Raw genomic sequence first — 16,701 nt, 5'->3', positions numbered from 1 at the left:
AATAAATAAATTATATGGGTGGGGCGGCCCCCTTCCCAGGCCAATTTCGGCCCCGGGACCCCATCCCCCAGGGCCTGGCCATTCTTTTTTTTCCATTAAAGGTAGGGGGGCTGCGTACCCCCCTCCTGGGCCACATCCGGCCCCCGTGACCCCATCCTCCAAGGCCGGCCCACAAGTTGAAGACCGTGGGGGTATAGATGGCCATCCGGCCGCTACACTACATTGTAGCCGCGCACCACTCCTTGTGACCAGGCTCAGTCTGAGATGATAAATAATGAGACCTCAAACAGCTCAATGTTACCAAAAATGCAGAAAAGTCACCCTTATTGCTAAATGTGGATGTTAAATTGGTACTAATGGTGTGCAAGCCACTCTTGCTTCTTTCTGTGCCTCTCTTGCCTCTTTCTGCATTTCTGTTCCTTCTTTCTGCACTTCGGTTGCTTCTTTATGCACCTCTTTTGCTTCTTTGTACACCCCTTGTGCCTCTTTCTGCACCCATATTTCCTCTTTTTGTACCCCTCTTGCCTCTTTCTGCACCTCTGTTACATCTTTCTGCACTACTCTTGCTTCTTTCTGTACCTCTCTTGCTTCTTTCTGCACCGCTCGTGCTTCTTTCTGCCCCCTCTTCTGTCATTCTGCACCCATCTTGCCTCTTTCTGCACCCCTGTTCCTTCTTTCTGCTTTTATTTTGTTTCTTTCTGCACCACCCTTGCTTCTTTTTAAACCCTTCTCGCCACTTTCATTTTTACCCCACATCCCTCTTTCTGCACCTCTGTTGCTTCGTTATGCACTTCTATTGCTTCTTTCAGCACCTCTGTGCCTTCTTTCTGCAACCCTTGTGCCTCTTTCTGTACACTTCTTCCTTTTTCTGCTCCCCTCTTGCCTATTTCTGCACCTCTGTTCCTTCTTGCTGCATCTCTGTTGCTTCTTTCTGCACCTCTCTTGCCCCTTTCTTCAGCCCTCTTCCTGCACCTCTGTTGCTTCTTTCTGCACTTCTATTGCTTCTTTCTGTACCCCCTGTGCCTCTTTCTGCACCATTTTCCCTCTTTATGCACCTTTCTTGCCTCTCTCTGCACCTCTGTACCTTCTTTCTGTACTTCTTTGGTTTCTTTTAACAGCTCTCTTGCTTCTTTCTCTACCCCCTGGCCTCTTTCTCCACTCATCTTCCCTCTTTCTGCGCCCCTGTTGCCTCTTTCTGCACCTCTGTTCCTTTTTTCTGCACTTCTTTTGTTTCTTTCTGCACATCTCTTGCTTCTTTCTACACCCATTGTACCTCTTACTACAATCCTCTTCCCTCTTTTTGCACCTCTGTTCCTTCTTTCTGCACTTCTTTTGTTTCTTTCTGTACCCTTATTCCTTTTTCTGTACCTCTCTTGCCTCAGTCTGCCCACCTGTTCCCTATTTTTGCACCTCTTTGCATGTGTCTGCAACTCTCTTGCCTCTTTCTGCAGAACTCTTGCCTCCTTCTGTACCTCGTTTGCCTCTTTTTGCACCTCTATTGGTTCTTTTGCACTGTTCTTGCTTCGTTCTGCACCTCTCTTACAAATTTCTGCACCCCTCTTGTCTCTTTCTGTACCCCTCTTACCGTTTTTTGCACATCTCGGTAATTTCTGTACTGCTCTTGTTTCTTTTTGCACCTGTCTTGCAAACGTCTGCACCACTCTTTCCTCTTTCTGTACCCCTCTTTCCTCTTTCTGCACCTATCTTGCCTCTGTCTGCACCCTTCTTGCCTCTTTCTGCACCTCTGTTCCTTCTTTCTGCACTATTCGTGCTTCTTTCTACACCCCTCGTGTCTCTTTCTGCACATCAGTTACTTCTTTCTGCACTTCTCTTGCTTCCTTCTGCACTTCTCTTGTGAATTTCTGTACCCCTCGTGCCTCTGTGTGTACCTCTCTTGCCTGTTTCTGCTCCTCTATTGCCTCTTTCTGCACTCCTCTTGCCTCTCTCTAGACCTCTGTTGGTTCTATCTGTACTTCTCTTGCCTCTTTGTGCACCCCTGTTCCCTCTTCGTACAACTCTTTTGCCTGTTTCTGCAACTCTCTTGCCTCTTTCTATACTTTTCTTGTCTCTTTCTGCACCCCTGCTGCCTCTTTCTGCACCCTTCTTCCTTTGTTCTGCTTCCCTCTTGACACTTTCTGCACCTCTGTTTTTTCTTGCTGCATCTCTGTTGCTTCTTTCTGCACCTCTTTTGCCCCTTTCTTCATCCCTCTTCCCGCACCTCTGTTGCTTCTTTCTGCACTTCTCTTGCTTCTTTCTGTACCCCTTGTGACTCTTTCTGCACCCATTTCCCTCTTTCTGCACCTTTCTTGCCTTTCTCTGCACCTCTGAACCTTCTTTATGTACTTCTTTTGTTTCTTTTAACAGCTCCCTTGCTTCTTTCTCTACTCCCTGGCCTCTTTCTCTGCCCATCTTTCTCTTTCTGCACCCCTGTTGCCTCTTTCTGCACCCTTGTTGATTCTTTCTGCACCTCTGTTCCTTTTTTTCTGCACTTCTTTTGTTTCTTTCTGCACATCTCTTGCTTCTTTCCACACACATCGTGCCTCTTGCTACAACCCTCTTCCCTCTTTTTGCACCCCGTTCCTTCTTTCTGCACTCCTTTTGTTTCTTTCTGTACCCGTATTCCCTTTTCTGGACCTGTCTTGCCTCCTTCTGCACCTCTCTTGCCTTAGTCTGCCCACCTGTTCCCTATTTTTGCACCTCTTTGCATGTTTCTGCAACTCTCTTGCCTCTTTCTGCAGAACTCTCGCCTCCTTCTGCACCTCATTTGCCTCTGTTTGCACCACTATTGGTTCTTTTGCACTGTTCTTGCTTCTTTTTGCACCTCTCTTTAAAATTTCTGCACCCCTCCTGCCTCTTTCTGCACCCCTCTTACCTGTTTTTGCACCTCTCTTGGTGGTTTCTGTACTGCTCTTGTTTCTTTTTGCACCTGTCTTGAAAATTGCTGCACCCGTCTTTCCTCTTTCTCCACCCCTCTTCCCACTTTCTGCACCTTTCTTGCCTCTGTTTGCACCCCTCTTACCTCTTTTTGCACCTCTGTTCCTTCTTTCTGCACTTCTCGTGCTTCTTTCTACAACCCTCCTGTCTATTTCTGCACAACTGTTGCTTATTTCTGCACTTCTATTGCTTCTTTCTGCACCTCTCTTGTAAATTTCTGCACCACTTGTGCCTCTGTGTGTACCTCTCTTGCCTGTTTCTGCTCCTCCTCTCTTGCCTCTTTCTGCACTCCTCTTGCCTCTTTCTGCACCTCTGTTGGTTCTTTCTGTACTTCGCTTGCCTCTGTGTGCAACCCTGTTCCCTCTTTGTGCACCTCTTTTGCCTGTTTCTGCAACTCTCTTGCCTCTTTCTATACTTTTCTTGTCTTTTTCTGCCCCCCTGCTGCCTCTTTCTAAACTTTCCTTGCCTCTTTCTGTACCTCTGTTGCTTCTTTCTGAACTCCTCTTGCCTCTTTCTGCACCCTCTTCCCTCTTTTTGCACCTCTCTTGCTTTTTTCAGCACCTCTCTTGCCTCTTTCTGCACACACAGGGCTACTTTTAAACTGACAACAGGCGCACCAATGCTCACATGCAAGTGCAGAAAAGGGCTGCTGGCCTCTAAACTGCCATGCCCTATTATATGCTAGGGACTTAGAGGTAGTTTTAATCCCCTTACCTTATTGTGTACTAGGCCCTTCCAGGAGAGGCATGCCAAACACGGGGGGTACCTAACCCATAATGTACCCTAGTGTATGTAGGTCTTTTCACTGTATTCTAAGTGTCTTTCAGCATAGCACTGGATCCGGGCCTGGTTAGGCAGAGTCCAGGGTCAGTCAGAGTCAGTTACCAACAGTACCAGTCAGCAATAAGTTGGGGTTGCCAAAGGGACAGGATGACTTTGCAACAAGGTTTCTTTCTGCACCTCGGTTGCTTCTTTGAGCAATTCTCTTGCCTCTGTGCACATCTCCTTCCTTTTTCTACACCCCTCTTGCCCTTTTTGCACTTCTGCTGGTTCTTTCTGCTCTGTTCTTGCTTCTTTGTGCACCTCACTTGCCTCTTTCTGCACTTCTTTTGCTTATTTCTACACCGCTGTTGCTTCTTTCAGAAATTTTCTTGCCTCTTTCTGTACTTCACTTCCTTCTTTCTATACCCCTTCTGCATCTTTCTTCATCTCTCTTACCTCTTCGTGCACCACTCTTGACTCTTTCTGTACCTCTATTGTTTTTTCTGCACTTCTCTTCCTTCTTTCTGTACCCCTCCTGCCTCTTTCTGTACTTCTCTTGCCTCAAAGTGTACCTCTCCTATCTTTTTCTGTACCCCTCTTTCCACACCTCTTTTGCTTCTTCCAGCAATTCTCTTTCATATTTCTGTACTTTTCTTCCTTCTTTCTGTATCCCCCTGCCTCTTTCTGTACCTCTCTTGCCACTTTGTGCACCTCTCTTACCTCTTTCTGTACTTCTTGTTCCTCTTTCTGCACTTCTCTTGCCTCTTTTTGAGCCTCACGTGCTTCTTTCTGCACCTTTCTTGCCTCTTTCTGTACCCCTCTTTCTGTACATCTCTTGCCTCTTTCTGCAGCCCGTTCCCTCTTTCTGCACCTTTCCAGACTGTTTCTGCACCTCTCTTGACTCTTCTGTACCTCTGTTGGTTCTTTCAGCACTTCTCTTGCTCTTTCTGCACTTCCCTTGCCTCTTTCAGCACCTCTGTTGCTTCATTCTGCACTTCTCTACCTTCTTTCTGCACCCCTCCTGCCTCTTTCTGTACTTCTCGTGCCTCTTAGTGCACCTCTCCTATATTTTTCTGCACCTCTTTTGCCTCTTTTTGCATCTCTGTTGGTTCTACTGCACTGCTCTTGCTTCTTTCTGCACCTCACTTGCCTCTTTCTGCACTTCTCTTGCTTCTTTCTACACACATCGTGCCTCTTGCTACAACCCTCTTCCCTCTTTTTGCACCCCGTTCCTTCTTTCTGCACTCCTTTTGTTTCTTTCTGTACCCGTATTCCCTTTTCTGGACCTGTCTTGCCTCCTTCTGCACCTCTCTTGCCTTAGTCTGCCCACCTGTTCCCTATTTTTGCACCTCTTTGCATGTTTCTGCAACTCTCTTGCCTCTTTCTGCAGAACTCTCGCCTCCTTCTGCACCTCATTTGCCTGTGTTTGCACCACTATTGGTTCTTTTGCACTGTTCTTGTTTCTTTTTGCACCTCTCTTTAAAATTTCTGCACCCCTCCTGCCTCTTTCTGCACCCCTCTTACCTGTTTTTGCACCTCTCTTGGTGGGTTCTGTACTGCTCTTGTTTCTTTTTGCACCTGTCTTGAAAATTGCTGCACCCGTCTTTCCTCTTTCTCCACCCCTCTTCCCACTTTCTGCACCTTTCTTGCCTCTGTTTGCACCCCTCTTACCTCTTTTTGCACCTCTGTTCCTTCTTTCTGCACTTCTCGTGCTTCTTTCTACAACCCTCTTGTCTATTTCTGCACAACTGTTGCTTATTTCTGCACTTCTATTGCTTCTTTCTGCACATCTCTTGTAAATTTCTGCACCACTTGTGCCTCTGTGTGTACCTCTCTTGCCTGTTTCTGCTCCTCTCTTGCCTCTTTCTGCACTCCTCTTGCCTCTTTCTGCACCTCTGTTGGTTCTTTCTGTACTTCGCTTGCCTCTGTGTGCAACCCTGTTCCCTCTTTGTGCACCTCTTTTGCCTGTTTCTGCAACTCTCTTGCCTCTTTCTATACTTTTCTTGTCTTTTTCTGCCCCCCTGCTGCCTCTTTCTAAACTTTCCTTGCCTCTTTCTGTACCTCTGTTGCTTCTTTCTGAACTCCTCTTGCCTCTTTCTGCACCCTCTTCCCTCTTTTTGCACCTCTCTTGCTTTTTTCAGCACCTCTCTTGCCTCTTTCTGCACACACAGGGATACTTTTAAACTGACAACAGGCGCACCAATGCTCACATGCAAGTGCAGAAAAGGGCTGCTGGCCTCTAAACTGCCATGCCCTATTATATGCTAGGGATTTAGAGGTAGTTTTAATCCCCTTACCTTATTGTGTACTAGGCCCTTCCAGGAGAGGCATGCCAAACACGGGGGGTACCCAACCCATAATGTACCCTAGTGTATGTAGGTCTTTTCACTGTATTCTAAGTGTCTTTCAGCATAGCACTGGATCTGGGCCTGGTTAGGCAGAGTCCAGGGTCAGTCAGAGTCAGTTACCAACAGTACCAGTCAGCAATAAGTTGGGGTTGCCAAGGGGACAGGATGACTTTGCAACAAGGTTTCTTTCTGCACCTCGGTTGCTTCTTTGAGCAATTCTCTTGCCTCTGTGCACATCTCCTTCCTTTTTCTACACCCCTCTTGCCCTTTTTGCACTTCTGCTGGTTCTTTCTGCTCTGTTCTTGCTTCTTTGTGTACCTCACTTGCCTCTTTCTGCACTTCTTTTGCTTATTTCTACACCGCTGTTGCTTCTTTCAGCAATTTTCTTGCCTCTTTCTGTACTTCACTTCCTTCTTTCTATACCCCTTCTGCATCTTTCTTCATCTCTCTTACCTCTTCGTGCACCACTCTTGACTCTTTCTGTACCTCTATTGTTTTTTCTGCACTTCTCTTCCTTCTTTCTGTACCCCTCCTGCCTCTTTCTGTACTTCTCTTGCCTCAAAGTGTACCTCTCCTATCTTTTTCTGTACCCCTCTTTCCACACCTCTTTTGCTTCTTCCAGCAATTCTCTTTCATATTTCTGTACTTTTCTTCCTTCTTTCTGTATCCCCTGCCTCTTTCTGTACCTCTCTTGCCACTTTGTGCACCTCTCTTACCTCTTTCTGTACTTCTTGTTCCTCTTTCTGCACTTCTCTTGCCTCTTTTTGAGCCTCACGTGCTTCTTTCTGCACCTTTCTTGCCTCTTTCTGTACCCCTCTTTCTGTACATCTCTTGCCTCTTTCTGCAGCCCGTACCCTCTTTCTGCACCTTTCCAGACTGTTTCTGCACCTCTCTTGACTCTTCTGTACCTCTGTTGCTTCATTCTGCACTTCTCTACCTTCTTTCTGCACCCCTCCTGCCTCTTTCTGTACTTCTCGTGCCTCTTAGTGCACCTCTCCTATATTTTTCTGCACCTCTTTTGCCTCTTTTTGCATCTCTGTTGGTTCTACTGCACTGCTCTTGCTTCTTTCTACACACATCGTGCCTCTTGCTACAACCCTCTTCCCTCTTTTTGCACCCCGTTCCTTCTTTCTGCACTCCTTTTGTTTCTTTCTGTACCCGTATTCCCTTTTCTGGACCTGTTTTGCCTCCTTCTGCACCTCTCTTGCCTTAGTCTGCCCACCTGTTCCCTATTTTTGCACCTCTTTGCATGTTTCTGCAACTCTCTTGCCTCTTTCTGCAGAACTCTCGCCTCCTTCTGCACCTCATTTGCCTCTGTTTGCACCACTATTGGTTCTTTTGCACTGTTCTTGCTTCTTTTTGCACCTCTCTTTAAAATTTCTGCACCCCTCCTGCCTCTTTCTGCACCCCTCTTACCTGTTTTTGCACCTCTCTTGGTGGTTTCTGTACTGCTCTTGTTTCTTTTTGCACCTGTCTTGAAAATTGCTGCACCCGTCTTTCCTCTTTCTCCACCCCTCTTCCCACTTTCTGCACCTTTCTTGCCTCTGTTTGCACCCCTCTTACCTCTTTTTGCACCTCTGTTCCTTCTTTCTGCACTTCTCGTGCTTCTTTCTACAACCCTCTTGCCTATTTCTGCACAACTGTTGCTTATTTCTGCACTTCTATTGCTTCTTTCTGCACCTCTCTTGTAAATTTCTGCACCACTTGTGCCTCTGTGTGTACCTCTCTTGCCTGTTTCTGCTCCTCTCTTGCCTCTTTCTGCACTCCTCTTGCCTCTTTCTGCACCTCTGTTGGTTCTTTCTGTACTTCGCTTGCCTCTGTGTGCAACCCTGTTCCCTCTTTGTGCACCTCTTTTGCCTGTTTCTGCAACTCTCTTGCCTCTTTCTATACTTTTCTTGTCTTTTTCTGCCCCCCTGCTGCCTCTTTGTAAACTTTCCTTGCCTCTTTATGTACCTCTGTTGCTTCTTTCTGAACTCCTCTTGCCTCTTTCTGCACCCTCTTCCCTCTTTTTGCACCTCTCTTGCTTTTTTCAGCACCTCTCTTGACCCTTTCTGCACACACAGGGCTACTTTTAAACTGACAACAGGCGCACCAATGCTCACATGCAAGTGCAGTAAAGAGCTGCTGGCCTCTAAACTGCCATGCCCTATTATATACTAGGGACTTAGAGGTAGTTTTAATCCCCTTACCTTATTGTGTACTAGGCCCTTCCAGGAGAGGCATGCCAAACACGGGGGGTACCCAACCCATAATGTACCCTAGTGTATGTAGGTCTTTTCACTGTATTCTAAGTGTCTTTCAGCATAGCACTGGATCCGGGCCTGGTTAGGCAGAGTCCAGGGTCAGTCAGAGTCAGTTACCAACAGTACCAGTCAGCAATAAGTTGGGGTTGCCAAGGGGACAGGATGACTTTGCAACAAGGTTTCTTTCTGCACCTCAGTTGCTTCTTTGAGCAATTCTCTTGCCTCTGTGCACATCTCCTTCCTTTTTATACACCCCTCTTGCCCTTTTTGCACTTCTGCTGGTTCTTTCTGCTCTGTTCTTGCTTCTTTGTGCACCTCACTTGCCTCTTTCTGCACTTCTTTTGCTTATTTCTACACTGCTGTTGCTTCTTTCAGCAATTTTCTTGCCTCTTTCTGTACTTCACTTCCTTCTTTCTATACCCCTTCTGCATCTTTCTTCATCTCTCTTACCTCTTCGTGCACCACTCTTGACTCTTTCTGTACCTCTATTGTTTTTTCTGCACTTCTCTTCCTTCTTTCTGTACCCCTCCTGCCTCTTTCTGTACTTCTCTTGCCTCAAAGTGTACCTCTCCTATCTTTTTCTGTACCCCTCTTTCCACACCTCTTTTGCTTCTTCCAGCAATTCTCTTTCATATTTCTGTACTTTTCTTCCTTCTTTCTGTATCCCCCTGCCTCTTTCTGTACCTCTCTTGCCACTTTGTGCACCTCTCTTACCTCTTTCTGTACTTCTTGTTCCTCTTTCTGCACTTCTCTTGCCTCTTTCTGAGCCTCACGTGCTTCTTTCTGCACCTTTCTTGCCTCTTTCTGTACCCCTCTTTCTGTACATCTCTTGCCTCTTTCTGCAGCCCGTTCCCTCTTTCTGCACCTTTCCAGACTGTTTCTGCACCTCTCTTGACTCTTCTGTACCTCTGTTGGTTCTTTCAGCACTTCTCTTGCTCTTTCTGCACTTCCCTTGCCTCTTTCAGCACCTCTGTTGCTTCATTCTGCACTTCTCTACCTTCTTTCTGCACCCCTCCTGCCTCTTTCTGTACTTCTCGTGCCTCTTAGTGCACCTCTCCTATATTTTTCTGCACCTCTTTTGCCTCTTTTTGCATCTCTGTTGGTTCTACTGCACTGCTCTTGCTTCTTTCTGCACCTCACTTGCCTCTTTCTGCACTTCTCTTGCTTCTTTCTACACCTCTGTTGCTTCTTTCAGCAACTCTCTTAACTCTTTCTGTACTTTTCTTCCTTCTTTCTGTTCCCCTCCTTCCTCTTTCTGTACATTCTTTGCCTCTTTGTGCACCTATCTTCCCTCTTTCTGTTCTCCTCTTGCCTCTTTTTGCTCTTCTCCTGCTTCCTTCTACACCTCTGTTGCTTCTTTCAGAAATTCTCTTACCTCTTTCTGCACTTCTCTTCCTTCTTTCTGCTCCCCTCCTATCTCTTGCTGTACCTCTCTTGCTTCTTTTTGCACCTCTGTTGGATCTTTCTGCACTGCTCATGCTTCTTTCTGCACCTCACTTGCCTCTTTATGCACTTATCTTGCTTCTTTCTACACCTCTGTTGCTTCTTTCAGTAATTCTCTTGCCTCTTTCTGCGCTTCTTGTGCCTCTTTCTGTACCTCTCATGCCTCTTTCTGAACCTCTTTTGCTTCTTTCTGCACCACTCCTGCCTCTTTCTGTACCCCTCTTCCCTCTTTCTGCACCCCTGTTCCGTCCTTCTGCACCTTTCCTGCCTGTTTCAGTATCTCTCTTGCCTCTTTCTGTACCTCTGTTGCTTTTTTCTGCACTTCTCTTGCTCATTCTGCACCCCCCGCGCCTCTTTCAGCACCTCTGTTGCTTCTTTCTGCACATCTCTTCCTTCTTTTTGCACCCCTCTTGCCTCTTTCTGTAGGTCTCTTGGCACTTTGTGTACCTCTCCTACCATTTTCTGCACCCCTCTTGCCTCTTTTTGTACCTCTGTTGGTTCTTTCAGCAGTACTCTTGCTTCTTTCTGCACCTCACTTTCCTCTTTCTGTGTTTCTGGTGCTTCTTTGTACACCTCTGTTGCTTCTTCCAGCAATTCTCTTGCCTCTTTCTGCACTTCTCTTCCTTCTTCCTGCACCACTCCTGCCACTTTCTGTATCTCTCTTGCCTCTTTCTGCACCCCTCCTGCCTCTTTCTACACCTCTGTTGCCTTTTTGTGTACCTCTCTTGCCTCTTTCTGCACTTCTTCCTGCACTTCTATTGCATGTTTTGTCACCTCTGTTGCTTCTTTCTGCACTTCTCTTGCTTCTTCCTGCACCTCTGACATAGAGGTAGTTTTAATCCCCATGCCCTATTATGTATTAGGGCCTTACAGGGGAGGTCATGCCAATCACAGGGTTACCCCAACTCATAGTGTACCCTAGTGATTGTAGGTGTTTTCAATGTATTCTAGGATAGCACTGGCTCCGGGCCTGGTTAGTCAGAGTCAGTTACCACCAGTACCAGTCAGCAAAAAGTTGAGGACACAGGCTAACTTTTCAACAAGGCCTCTTTCTGCAACTCTGTTGGTTCTTTCTGCATATCTCTTGCTTCTTTCTGTGCCTTTCTACCTCTCTCTGCACACGTCCTACCTCTGTAGGCATAGTTAGAAATTATCATTTAAAAAATCTTAGAAATTCACTGACACAACCATAGGTTTTCAGGGACATTATAGTTAAGAATTAGCATTTAAAATACCTTAGAAATTCACTCAAAAAACACAGTTTTCAGGGATGTCATAGTTAGTTGGACACTTCACTCGTACAAAACTCGGCCGTTATAGTTAGTTGAGCTAACTATAACTTGCGCCCCTGCAATGCACTGCTGATGACATCACATATTACATAATTCATGACATGGCCAGTGACATCACTAATGACATCACTGATGACATCTCAAATTATATATATATATATATATATATATATATATATATATATATATATATATATATACATTTCTTAGACAATGCATATGCTAGATTATAGAAGGCAATCTTATATTACAAGGTGCAAGCTTTGTAAAATTGACAATATGTGTCTATTTCAGACAATGCTGGACTTTCGCAAAATGCCTCCAAGAGGAAAATATATTTTTGAGAGAATATATTTTTAGAAATGTTCTGCATTAATGTGTTTATACAGATAGTAAAACTAAAATAACCATACTTATGATGATGAACAATAATAATGTGACATTTGATATTTTAAATTATTTGTGAGCCATCAAAGAAATGAGATTTATTCGTGTTAAGAAATCAAAAAAATCGATGTGGTGCTACTGGAAGAAAATGACAGTAAGGAGGTGGGTGTGCACTTTGTAGCATTTAAAAACAATTGATTTGGCTGTGCCCCACATGGGAACAAGGGCTTCCGAGCCCGAAATGCGTCATATGCTGAAAAGAATGGTCAAGAAATAAACATCTCGCCTAAGATTCCTGTGGTCCATCTCCTTCTTCGCCATTTGGAGGTTGCGGGAGAATACGTTTGTTGGATATATATTATATGCCACAAGCCTCGCACCTTACACAGTTTGTCCAACCACGAAAAGACGATAGTAGACCCAGGTTTGGTGCACATTTTTTATTCGGAATCACCACCAGCCGCCAGCACTGTATATATATATATATATACATATATATATATATGTATATATATAGTGACTTTGAAGACTTCCCAAAAGACTGCGTCAATTTCATCTGTCCCTACACAGCCATTTTGTCAAGTGAGATCTCATCAATCACCTGACACCTTATGTCTTCACTGGTGTGGTGATATCTTTCAAAATTTTCCACAAGTGGTGCTCCTGTCATACCGCAATTGATTCTGCTTCTGTGCTGCAATACACTAAATTTTTGTTGAACTTCGCTATGTCAAATTGGCCAACAATGGCGGAGGAATAGTCAGACATTCCCGATTACTGCACAGAGATTCTCATTAAACTAAATGACATGATATGCTACAAATATAAGGTAAAATAAATGTGGCCACGCTAATTATGTTTCGTGATCACTATGATAAATGAAAAGATTTGTGAACTTGTGTCAGTAAAGGTTTGTAAGTATAACTGGAGCAGATAACTTCACTGCCGTCCTCAAACAAGGAAAAACACTGATTGCTTGTCTTTTCCACAGTTCCACTGATCTGGAGACTGTTGTTTACATACAGGTGAGTCTAAGAGGCCTCCTTATTTTATCTTTAGCAGACACACATTCTAAGTAATTGAAATACTGTTTTTGCCTTATAGATGACAGATGTATTCAGTCTTCGTTTGGCACACTTTAGGATGTGCCACTACTCGAGTTAGCTAACATGTGAATCTAACAGGTCCTTTCTGATTCATATCAGACACACGTTTTAACTAACATTTCACTAACTTAAACACTGTTCTTTGCCCGATTGATGACAGACTTATTCAATCTTCATTGTGCAAACCTCAGCCTGCGTCACCACTCGAATTCCGAGTTTTTACTTGTGTGGTGAGCCTAATTATATAATTTTTCACTACGTTCCCTTAACAACTCAGAGAAAAAACTTCTGTGTACCCTCTCGCCTCCCTGCTATAGATGCATGACTAGTGGCCACCGTTGAATTGAAGCAATCTCAAGTGCACTGAAATTATGTAAGTGCCGGATACAAAACAGTGTTTGTACCTGTGAATTCACATATTCCATCTGGCTGACATTCACGGTTCGATTTGGAAATATAGTTCTTCACACATTATCTCTTCCAACAAATTCGGGTGACACCATGCCTGATCACCTTTTAAAGATCTAACCTAACCACATGGATCTTTAAACAGTGTTGGTTACTTACTCTAGCTGGGACATTTACACCCCAAAAACATGATTAAATCAACTGAAACATATAGTAGACTGAACACAATATGCATGCAAGCCGTGGTGATGTTTCTCTAAAAGATTGGCACATACATCTCTGAATATGGGTTCTTACCATACCTTATACTCTATCAGTAGAGTTTATACACTTAAACTTTGCAATTTGATTGACACATGATTCTTTAATTTCTAGGTGTCTCCTATGTACATTTTCCGTCCTAATGATGATCCTTTGCTAAATATTTGTGTATTGTTGTCGAAATGTCAACAATTACTACAGTGGACTGTTTTTGAATTGATTTAGGAGTTTAACACTCCCATTGGGAGTGTTCATTTTAACATTCAAATATCCTTATCAGTCATATGTATATACTTGCATTTTGTATAGCACCTTCTCACCATTCATTCACTCTATCACTATGGCTGTGCCATCACACCAATAGAGGTACTTTGTTCTGAGTTTGTGTCTCTGAAATCGAAAAATATAGTTCTTGTCGAAAGCAAAACACTTTCATTGGGAATTACCAAATTCACCTTATTTGTGAGTTTTTTTTGCAATTAGTACTGTTGAAGTCAAGGGCTCCGCTTCCCCCATAGGAACCACTTGTGCCTTTATTAATTGTCCTCCCAGGATTACTGGGTTGCAGCTTACTCTTGAGGACTTCACCTTTGAAGCTCACCAGCTTCCACGGGTTATGATTGTGTACAGATGGGAACTGAATTACGGGCTGAATTTAGAGAATGGTGGGCAGCCTGCCGTAAGTCGTAGTGCAGATTATAAACTTGCTGTCCATAGGACTATCACCAACCATATTTACAGGGCTATGCCTGCCTTGAGGTCTCTACCCCTTTGTAACGACGGTGGCTCTCCTGAAGACATTGAATGTATGCTGAGCAGCTGCTATGTTTCAAGCAAAGAAAGTCGACAGTGCTGTTCCTGAAAAAGGGTGGTGTTCTGGTCACAAGACAGAGGAGGGAAAACGTGGTGATTAGCGTTTGCAAACCTACCACTGGGTATCCATTGTGTTGGATATAGTTGCCTCACACACCTTTGCAGGTGTCATGCTTCATCATCGGCAGTGCTCCTCGTTGGGCAGGCGGTGCAATACCCAACGGGCTCACCTCAAAGAGGGGCTCTTTAGCGGAGATCTTTTAATCCAACTGCCTATGGGTGAAGTGCGGGTGTGGGGCCTGAAGGTTGTAGAAGGAAAGTGGATTAAAATGAGGCAAAGGGTACCTGAGACTACTTTATTCGTGCGGTCCCTTGCTTCAATTAAAATTGAGCATGAAGCATGACACCTGCAAAGGTGTGTGAGGCAACTATATCCAACACAATGGATACCCAGTGGTAGGTTTGCAAACGCTAATCACCACGTTTTCCCTCCTCTGTCTTGTGACCAGCACACCACCCTTTTTCAGGAACAGCGCTGTCGACTTTCTTTGTTCAATATTTGCGCAGGGCACAGACAGCGACTGGACCTTCCACTCCCCTTGAGTGGTACTTTTGCCCTGTTGATCACAATAGATCATTCTCCCCTCATTTTGTATACATGTTTCAAGCAAACCCAGCAATCGTTTTTGTTTTACAAAACTAAGGGGCACATGCATTAACGTAGGCAATTGCGATTCCATAATTGCAATAATTAAGGAATCTCAATTATGGAATCGCAATTGCCTATGCATGTAGGTTTCGCTAAAACATTATCGATTCCTACATATTCCTTAATTGCGAATAGCAAATTGAGATTATCAATTAAGGAATAGCTTCCCATTCATTCCTATGGGCCTGCAGGCTCATAGGAATGAATGGGAATTGCATGCTCAATTTGAGAGTACCAAATAGGTACTCACAAAATGTGCATGCAATTTCAAGGGTGCAAGGGGGCCAAAAGGCCTCCCTGATGCACCCCCAACATTTTCATGTGTGCACATGGGGCGCACACACATGCCCTAAGGGCATGTCTGTACACAACGTGGCACTTAGAAAAATGCACTTTTGTGCATTTTTCAATGTTTTTGTAAATTACAATCAACTTGCAGTTGATGGTAATTTGCGTTTCCTAAATGCAAAATCGCATTTAGGATATGGTTGTTACATTCCAAAAAGGGAACCGCTATTTGCGATTCCCTAGCGCATTTGCAATTTAGGTAATCACAAAATTTGCTATTACCTAAATTGCGAATTTGCATTTGGGTTGATTTATCCCAAATGCAAAAATACCGGTCGCAAAGGAGCCGATTCTGCGAATCGGCCTGTTTGCGATTGGTAGTTTCTTTGATGCATGTGACCCATAATTCCCAAAGCAGGAATATGTTTCTGTAACACAAAAATAAACAACCCTGATGGCCATTGAGCTTTCTCCCAGCAAATGGTGGTCATTTTTATTTACCTTTGGGACCATGAGCTCTCCGCTCTGCGCATGATGGAGAGGATGATGTGAAGTAATTTCACTGAAGACCCCCAACTCTGTAAGACGGTCTGTACAATGTTTCCACGAGTGGAGCCGGGAGGCTCTGCTGGTGGAAACATGAAAGTCCACCCAACTTTAAATAGAGCCAGTGGACGGTTAGTTTAGCAGAAAGAGTACTCCACCAGATTTGTACTGGAGTACCCTGTCTACCAAACTCCAAATCATCCCCTAAGTTTCTTCTATAATATTTAGCCATTAACTTAGCTCAGTGAGTTAAAGACTTGCTGCAGGGATCTCAGTATATGCTGTAGGTCAGAAGTGAGCATGTATAAAAAACTAAAGCTATTTAAAACCACGATTGCACTGTTTGTAAATCATGTTTCAAAAGATATAGCTTTGTCTCTCTGTTTTTGTTGCAGGATAAGGGCACTGAAGATCTGCTACAGGATTGTTTGCACCAATGAATTTGATTTTGTGATTTATGTGTCTATTTTAATGAATATCTTTCCAGTTGTACTATATTTTATACAAGATCTGAAAGAGATTTATGAAGATGAACTACAATCTGTGAATGTCTTCTTCATGATATTTTACACTGTAGAAACAGGCATGAAGGTATGAAATAAACATGCTATTTTCTTTGCTTTTTTCCAGTATTTCGTTGTTAAAATGCATTTTAATTATATTTATTGTTCTAATTAAGATCTTCATTAACAGTCATACACCCTGGATAAGTTTGCCTTTCTACTACATCATGGAGGACTGGATCGCTCTTCCATTGAGCGTAATTATGTGATTGGCGGGTCCTCTGCTGCTTTGTTTCCGGTGCAGCCCTTGTCGTGTGTTTTCTTATTTTTATATTTATTTCTAGGGGTGCCCCGGTGTAACCCGGGATACCCTAATGCCCCTTTAGGATAGGAGGCTGCTGTGGGAGCCAGTGGTGTAACGAAAGTTGAGGGGGCACTCCTGCAGGATACATGGAGGGGACCCCTCCTGATTTAATCTATGGCGCTCAGTCCTGAGTACTGTGCAGTTCGACCCCATCCCCGCACCGCAGGGTCCTATGTTATGGTTTAACTGTAAAATAAGATGAGAACTTTGGGGATAGAAAATATTTTAGCTGATTTACACCCTGGTCCACTGGAATTATTATGTAGCAGGGGAGTGCCAATTATGCAGCAGCGT

The 16,701-nt window shown here is 44.2% G+C and overlaps 1 protein-coding gene across 1 annotated transcript in view; it reads left to right on the top strand.

Annotated features, from left to right (window-relative positions):
• The window catches only part of LOC144823935 (sperm-specific sodium:proton exchanger-like), a 5,382,759-nt gene that overhangs the window by 3,310,383 nt on the left and 2,055,675 nt on the right, over positions 1–16,701 (top strand). Inside the window, exon 12 of the mRNA XM_078682869.1 lies at positions 15,936–16,131. Coding sequence (XP_078538995.1) covers positions 15,936–16,131 — 196 coding nt within the window. The remainder of the gene's footprint in view (positions 1–15,935; positions 16,132–16,701) is intronic.

This window comes from Lissotriton helveticus, chromosome 3_1 (assembly GCF_964261635.1).
Source record: "Lissotriton helveticus chromosome 3_1, aLisHel1.1, whole genome shotgun sequence".
Classification (NCBI taxonomy): domain Eukaryota; kingdom Metazoa; phylum Chordata; class Amphibia; order Caudata; family Salamandridae; genus Lissotriton; species Lissotriton helveticus.
Note: the sequence above shows the minus strand (reverse complement) of the source record. Positions and strands in the feature narration are given on the sequence as shown.